Here is an 8,994-nt window from a genome sequence, read left to right on the forward strand (position 1 = left end):
GCGGCAAGTTGAAACTTAATATCGCCACTGACGGGAAAGCAAGAATATCAAATTTAAAGCGTTCAGAATAACCACCTGAACCACTTGCAAACAATTATTAGGGCCATCATAGTAAATACACATATTTGATTTTCCTTTACATCCGAGTGCACAATCTTACTGTTGACGCAGGGTATGCGTTTTTTTTTTTCATACTTTTTTCTATTTCTTTTAGTAAATATATATACCCTTGGTTTCCGAGCATTAACGGTAGTTAGTATTGATATCAGTATTCATTTCAATTTATTTTTAATTTTTTCAGTCATTTCAATCTCCATATTTTATTACTGACAGTGTCACTATTAATGAATGAGCTACGATTTCTGCTTGAAACGGAGTGCAATTTCTTTTCAATTTGGACATTTTCTTACAAATGATAACCGTTATTCCTGGATGACATTGATCTTTTTTATCTTTATTTGTGAATCGCTAACATGCTGCTGTATGGTAAAATGATGCAACCAATAACGTGCAATTTGGCAAAATAAATATACATCCAATTGTAGATTTGTACATTTAATACATTTGACTCAGTTGATTGAATATATAGCTGCTTTTATTTAACAAAAAAAGAAGACTTACATTTTACTCCAATTATTTCAACGCACCTAAAGGAAAATTACACTATTGGAATATTAATACGAATTTTTAGTTTTTAAATTAAAATTTTCCAATGTTTGACATATTAATATATTATAACCACATATATATTATATTATAATTATACCCTAGACATCCTAATTGTTTACATCTTTTCAAAATAGAGGGCAGATGTCGACTGACGATGGGACTGGCGTGAGAAAAATGCTAACAAATGTTTATCTTTCTTTAAATGGGACTAATTATTTACAGTCCTTAACCGAAATGTTCCTGTTTTACGCACTCCAACCGAAGTTACACGTGATGGTTCACATCAAGTTGGACCCTTCAAACCATTCACGCTCAACTGAAGGACCAACACCGTGCTATTTTCCCTCCTTTATTGTGCCCTTCACCGAAATATCATTCACGATTTTCCAAAAGTAGTTTAATGACATGACTTTTATTAATGACGGTCAAGGCTACCATTCTGTATAAATGGGGGTGATACCTGGGGGCCTGGCGCTGGTACTGCAAGCACAATGGCCAGCTACCTTGCATTTGGTCTTCTTCTTTGCTGTTTGGTATCTCAGTCTCTTGGTACGTACTACATATTTTTATACTTGTCATTCATGCTTTTTATAATATCATTTAATTGAAAGGTTTTTAACAATTTAAATAACCTTCTAAAAATATTTTGAGCCATTTTATACCTTTCTATACTAGAAAATTTAACTATTAGCATTCATTTGTCATTTTAAACTTATTACTGTTCTTATTAGATAAGGTTTTGAACATACGAAAGTGCTGTGTTATTGATTTAATACGAATATTTTCCCAGGACTGTTGCTTACTGATTCACTTTTTTCAGGTAGAAAAGGCGATTTTTACGAACGCTACAAAGATGTAATGTTCAAGATACTGACCAATGAGACATTGGAGGAAGAATGGTATAAGCATCTCAGAGATTTCGGGGACCCGTACGCGGTAATGTCTAATTTAAATTGGACATAAATTAACAGCGCTTATATTCGTACTTGTAGTAATATCTGCTTTCTAACAAGGATATGGTTTCTTGTGAAACATAGTGTTGTTTTCTGAAGGATTGGTAGATTCTCAGAGGGCTTTTGACACCACACTTTATAATTGATTATGTTTTGGGGATAAAGTCTGTCTATCAACTTCAAAGGTATTGCCTTGCCATTATCGGGGGACTGGACATTAAAAACTGCATTATTGGTAGACGGTTAAGGGTACTGATGGTATAATCAAGATCGCTCTTTCTTTCCCTAAGCCCCAGTACGTGGACTTCCAGAGGTCAGATGAGCATGGCCGCGTCCGCCGCTCAATTGACTGCGGCAGCCAGGTATCTGAAACTGTTCCAACCTCAGGTAATTATGCTTTATGTCTGATCAACAATTTAATTGTAATGTGATTTTAAAAACAGTAGAACGGAGTAAAAGTGGTAGACAAAGACTTGCTTTCGTAAAAATTGACCATTATTCTATGATTGTCGAAAATCATTATATTATAATTTTTCCACGTCCCATTGACAGTTCACCGTCTACGACCAGGAGATATCAAAGTGGTTGCCGCAATGGGAGACTCCTTGACTGTAAGTTTCAGATACTTTTGATAACCTCTCACAAAATTCATCTCCGTGGTGTAACATTACAAAAACTAACATTACAAACTAATGTCTTGCCACCTGGTGTTCTCTGTTTTCTATTTTCATTTCCATTATCTTAATAGATAAAGAACTATGAATATTTTAAAACCTATCTCACGTCACTCGTCACACTTTTGGGGCAGAAAGCATAACAAAATAAGGAAACCACAAATTAGGAGTAATATCATGTGAACTCGCTTGAAAGTGTGCAAGTGCAAAAGTACAAATTGCCCGACCGAACTCTCTCTCAGCAAAAGCGTCTGGAACATTTTAGGATAATCATGCAACTAATACATTGGTTTACTGGCACTGTAATGCAATACTCAGACTCATTGCCTACGTTGGTACAAAATGCATTGTTATATAACACACTGTAACAAAATGCGTCTTGGTTTTGATGGGTTTACGACATTACATGACTTGCGTGTGACATTGGGGTCAACGATTAAACATTTTATTTTGCTTCAAAGCAAAGAGATTAAACCATAGATATTCCCATCTTTATTTGAAATGACATTTAGAGAATAGGGCTCCTCCTGTTCTTACGTGATGTTAACTTGCACAGTTTCGTGCAGACACACTTGGTGGGTGGGTTGAAGGTGACTCAAGTAACGAAATGCTCCGTGTTAACAATGCTGATATTTGAAGTGTTTGAGAGATTTTAGGAATTGAAAGGGAAAACAATTAAATTTAACAGGATTGTGCCGTGAAACCCTCCTACAGTCAAATTTTAACTCCTACAGTCAAAATTAACATGAATAAAATCTCCTTTTGCCAGAACCATATTTGTATTTGTCTTTTACTAATACTTTCGCTTGGGTGAATGAGGAGACATAGACTATTTTTGTTCTTTTTGCTATATTATCAAAAATGCGTTTTTAAGTAATTAAAAATTTATTGGATAATATCTTTAAAATGAGCTCATTTATGATTTAAAGTGTAAATTTCTTCACCAATGAGACTGGTGTACTATCTATAAGTGAGGGTTTTGGAATAAGTGTGTCTATAAAGCAATATCGCTCCTCTCATTTTATGCACAGAAATACTGCACCTTAGTGACCTGTTTCTCTGCTTTCTCTGTAATGAATATTCAACAAGTTATTTCAATTAGACAATAACATTGTTACAGTCAATGGCAGTTCTAGTTAGTAACACAAAAATCACTATTGAAGTAAACGGAAACTTCTCGCTTTTAAAAGAAATATACTTTTTTCATTCTCTTATATTCTCCCTAAAATGCAATTTGTATATGATGCTGTGTAGTGGGTCTATTAAACGAGATTCAGAACACAAAGGCAGTGTCCTTTGGTCTTTAAGTTTTGCAAAATACATGGCATACCAAAGATGATACTGATGACCAAGCTTGAGACACGCTGAAACTCATTCCCTGACTCATTAGTAAACTTAACATGCGCATCACCACTCTCAGCACCTTCTGTTATAAAAATGCATCTCACGAATTACTATCATCTAGACATCTTCATTGCAAAACGTGCTGAGGAATGTGACAGTATCAGAAAAGAAACCTGAACAGTAAGTTCTACATGTACATACTTAATCATCTAAAAGCGGTTTGTTGGACGCAGCATGGTAGCTAACTATTTAGCTGCGGAGTTTGCAGATTTGAAATGTATTATTTAATAAATTTGTTCGTCAAGCAGTACAATTTTTTTTACTTTATATATATCTTTTTTTTTCAAAATCTCGAAAACAAGCAGCTTATTATCCAAAAATCCAGGCTAGGATAATCAGCTTATACATGAACACAAATCGCAATCAACACGACGGGGCATTTCCTACTGCGTGTTTTCACTCAATTAAAGAAGGATAATTATAAAATAATAACTACGGAGAAATGTATTCCAGATCGTGAAAGCCCTGTCATGACAAGTTAAGTTGCTGGAGACGTGATACACAGGAGCTAATTGGGAACTTTCTTGTCTGTTAATTCAGATCATTTACAGTTTCATAAACAGAAATAGGCTTATCATTCACGAAAGGGCTTTTTGAGGTGACCGTAAACAAATAAACATCATTATATGTGTATCTGACGAGCGATAGAGTGATATTCTCACGCTAACACTGTAAGCTTAATCCTGAAGTCTGTAATCTCTAATAATGATATACCTTGATTGAAGGCATTTCTCTGCACAGTGCATAATAATGTCACCTAAAGAAATCAATGTCTAGAAATATGAGTGGCTTAAAATGTCCCGTAAAAATCGTCGGAAAAATGTAAAAAATTTAAAAACAACGTGGGCCTGTAATTGGAGTCATTTTAGTATTTTTGAGTCCTTTTCAATGTGTGAATAAAGCACACACAGAAGAGCTGAAAACAAACTTTTTGTCCACGTACGAAAAGTATAATTCAGCATTCCAAAGCATTCCAGAGCATTTCTAAACTACTGTCATTACCAAGACAGTTTCTCCATAACTTTTGCCTGTGTGTTGACCGAAGCAAGAAAAGTCTTATTTTCCACTTCACACCAGTCCTGGAATTGCAAAAGATGTAGGGGATTTTAAATTAATTTCATTTTCCTTGGATAATAATGTGCGCAGCAGGTCATAGAGCTTTGGGACATACCGTATATTGTGTAGAATGTCATCCCAAGGTTACATGGGATAACTGTTAAAGGCACAACCTCGTGAAGACGCCCTCGAGCTGAGACCTATCGACATATCGGCAGAACACATACAATCTCTCTCTCTTTCTTCTCTCTCTCTCTCTCTCTCTCTTTCTCACACACACACACACACGCGCGCACGCGCGCGCGCGCGCGCGCACACACACCGCCCCACTTTCATTCATACACATCCTAAATGTGTTTTATGGTGGAGTCGTATAAGACCAGTGTAAATGGAATGGAGCTGTGTTCACTATATAACGATACGTTATCCAGCATTGGTTTCCAGATTTCAGAATGTCTATGAAATAAAAAGGTATATTTTCTGTCATTCCAGTATTGATTTTCACTTTCAGGCAGGGAATGGAATTCTTGCCTGGACGGTTTTGGGGTGTTTGACGGAATATAGAGGGCGCTCATGGAGGTAAAGTTGATTCGATTATGCGAAAAAACTAGCAAGTATTTAGCCTATGAATGATGTATATTTTAAGCGAGAACATGTATAATAATTGAATTTACCCTCCGGTACAATCAGATAAAAATCCTGTGGGGGGATCTATCTCCTTGAATATGTAAAGATGGTTTGCATTGATTTTTTTTAGAATCGTATTTTAATGGGGTTTGATATCTGTTGCACTAAACCAAATATTTGTATAGTTTTTTATTTTCATTTTAGCATCGGAGGAGATAAATCCTTAGGACAGGGAGTTGTCACGTTGCCTAGTAAGCAAAAAGCCTGATAACATTTATCATCTACAATAAAAAGAAAACATAGCCCTTGGTGTAATTTAGCGTGAACTTGAACTTATCATTGAATACGATGAAACACTTCATGGCTATTACATATTTTTAACCTTTTTGGATTGATTACTTCATTTCAGACATCCTTCGTGCAATGAACCCTGAAGTCCGTGGCTACTCTCTGGGCTACGGTGACGTAGATAGCAGTGGCGCCAACCTTAACGTAGCGGTACCGGGAAATATTGCACAGTAGGTCATCAAAGAAACTTAAAATTGTTTTTTTTCCTTTTCTTACGTCTCTCATTACACGAGAAACGTTAGTTTTAACTCCTGTCACCTTTTAAAATCTGTAGGAAGAGAGTAATAGTTTATGACGAAACGACGTAGTATTCATTTATTCTATTTAACTAGAGAATACCTGTAAAGAAAAATAACTGCTGAAGTCGCTTTGCTCCCCCGATTTGACATTGTAAACATGCGTATTTCTAGGGATATGCCACCTCAAGCAGAGAAGTTGGTCCGTTTATTGCAGGAAGATTCTGCCTCATTTGAACATGACTGGAAGATGATAACTCTCTTCATTGGCGGAAATAACTTGTGTGACTTCTGTAACGATGACGTAAGCTACTTTTTTATGTGAAAAAAAACATAATACGAAAAAGCCGAAATAGCAAGCCGATTGCTTGGAGATGTAAAAGCTTAGACTGGTTCAATTGAGTGAGATAAAATCATTCCAACAGTCCTGATAGATAGTGGATGGATGGACCATCAATTGTTAATTCATTTATTCCCCACTTACCTGTATCTGTTTCAGGCAATATTCCAATGTACATTCATAACAGCTTATCCAACTCTTTTTTCTACCTTTATTTATTTATTTGTTTTAGCATAAACACAGCGCCGGCGAATACGCCAGAAACATAAAGGCAGCCCTTGATACTTTGTACGCTTCCGTTCCGCGTGCTTTTGTCAACTTGGTGCAAATCTTCGATATCGGGCCAGTGGCTGAGCTCGGGACCGGGTTCATCTGTGGTTTGGTGCATGAGTAAGTACATATTTTATTCTTTGCTATTGTTATATATTCAATTAGTCATCTTGATCCATTTCTTTTTTTTTTTTTTCAAAACTTGAGCCTTTAATTTTAAAAGTTCAACAAGTTTCCATTAAGTTGACAAAATCGAAATTATCTCTTACATTTTGGGGAAGGGGATACGATTCTAAGGCCCCATTCAGAATAGGGAACTAACTGGTCTGAGAGTCAAATATGGCCGACCCACTTGAATACTTCCCCATGGGATTTCTATTCAGTCTATTAGCGGATTTGACGGCATATTTGAACCTCGGGCTAGTTAGTCCTTTATTCTGAATGGGGTCTAAGACATTGAAACAAAATACCTCCTATAAGAAAGTGATGAAAACGTCTTTAGTTCTGTATGCGGCTGCGGACATGACGCGCGTAATCGTGAAGCGTTAAGGGACCTTGCCCATCAATACCAAGCTGCCACTGAGGCCTTGATCAACGGCGGACGATATGACGGGAGAGAAGACTTCACTGTTGTTCTCCAACCCTTCCTGCAGGAGACAACACCACCACGCAAAGTTAGTACACTGCAGTTTTTCTCTCTCTCTCTCTCTCTCTCTCTCTCTCTCTCTCTCTCTCTCATATATGTCTTATAGAACTAGCATTTATACGTTAGTATATTACTAAAATTCTCACATCCAAATGTACGCACGTTCGCACATACACACACACATATACCCACTCGCCAAATGAGTCAGACATGCACGTTACAAACAAAAAAAACTTTCTAAGATTTAATCACCTCCATCAATCGTGCATCGCACGAAAAGCGTACTTTTTCTGGCCAAAGACTGTGACCATTACATTTCCTGCTTTTTCAGTCCAATGGAGATCCAGACCTGAGCTACTTTGCCCCCGACTGTTTCCACTTTAGTGGCAAGGGACAAGCAGCATCTGCCAAGGCGTTGTGGAACACCATGGTAAGTTATTCTTGGTTTCGAAATTACAGTTGAATGGACATTTGTTTTACTTACTTACTTTCCCCTACTCGTACTTCAAAAGGATGTGACAAAAAAGATTTATTTCAGAGTAGGTTCTTCTCTCCCATTATTTCTAATACTAATGACGAATATCTGACAGATAGCTCCAGGTAAAGCCTATTGTTACGGCGGGCTCAGAACTAGCGCCGCATTTACTTCCCCTCGTTTGAAAGAAATCGTAGTTTCGCCACTGACAACATTGAAGACATGTTGATATATCTGTATTTTACAAATACAACTTCAGTAATAGTCGCGGTCTCCTCTGTGTTACACTGAATTTCAGCGTGCTTTGGAAACGACGTGCAGACGATGTACTGAGTTTCAAAGAGACTATTACTCGTAGTATATGTGATATAAGTTCACATTTCAAAAGTAGATTGCTTCATTCTAGTTCACCAGCAATCCTTAGATGGTCCCCGTCAATTTCAATTAATTAAATCCTTTTTGTTTGTTAACAAACTTTCACATTTTCCAGCTTGAACCAGTCGGCAGCAAGAGAACCGAGTGGCGCTTGTCGGACAGCCTGATGTGCCCCACTGCGGTAAGTGCGACCGTACTTCATAGGCGCAACTAACGCAATTTACTTCATGTGTTATTAGCCAACTGACTTTAATCTGATACCGTATGTACTTGTAATTCTTCCATTTATTCTATATAAAGTTCACTATATCAGTAGAAAGAATGTTTACAGATTCTGAGATTTTTGTGTTGTTAGAACCTGTTGAAATTACTAAAAGTAGGTACTGAGTGGAAAAATAACGAGCAGTTATCTTTTTAATTGTATCTGACTTAACTTGGTGTGTATTTTTCTTTCAGGAGCGCCCGTACCTTGCTACGGCAAGAAACAGCTAAAAAATTATTGCTGTGCAGCGTAATAAGTTAAATTCACATTATGAAATTGCTTTTGATTTTCAAAATTATAGAACTATGGACTTTTGACAAGCAATTGGAAATAAAGCACGCCGAATAATAGATAAAAACCTTGCATATTGTGCGCCCCTAATTTAAACGATGGCCAAAAGCCCACATGCAGAAATTTTCTATTAAGCAACTTCATTAGCAACATAAATATGTTAGTGAAATAATATGGAAGGCATACATTACTTCTAGATCAAAAGAACGTTTATATCTTTTTTCCGTCAACACTACAGTGGTTATTATATCTACGCTCTACCAGCCAAGGGGCGTGGTAGGTTATAGAACAACCACGAGGTGTTGTCTGTCTGTTGTTAAGTTCGTTTCCCTCAAGGGTCTAAGGAGCACTGATACTGAAAGCGCTGA

General features: G+C 36.9%; 1 protein-coding gene across 1 annotated transcript; it reads left to right on the forward strand.

The window, feature by feature from the left end:
* Positions 1 to 1,132: 1,132 nt before the first annotated feature.
* On the forward strand, positions 1,133 to 8,698 carry LOC106150427 (phospholipase B1, membrane-associated). Its single transcript, XM_024077894.2, has 13 exons — positions 1,133 to 1,218; positions 1,490 to 1,605; positions 1,913 to 2,009; positions 2,175 to 2,233; positions 5,268 to 5,335; positions 5,588 to 5,634; positions 5,793 to 5,901; positions 6,142 to 6,271; positions 6,540 to 6,697; positions 7,080 to 7,251; positions 7,555 to 7,653; positions 8,189 to 8,254; positions 8,530 to 8,698. Exons 1-13 carry the CDS (start codon positions 1,161 to 1,163, stop codon positions 8,563 to 8,565), a joined length of 1,215 nt encoding a protein of 404 aa, XP_023933662.2. The 5' UTR covers positions 1,133 to 1,160; the 3' UTR covers positions 8,566 to 8,698.
* Positions 8,699 to 8,994: the final 296 nt, after the last annotated feature.

The sequence above is a fragment of the Lingula anatina genome, chromosome 1, assembly GCF_051362555.1.
Source record: "Lingula anatina isolate TDL-2025a chromosome 1, LinAna3.0, whole genome shotgun sequence".
In the NCBI taxonomy this organism is placed as follows: Eukaryota; Metazoa; Brachiopoda; class Lingulata; order Lingulida; family Lingulidae; genus Lingula; species Lingula anatina.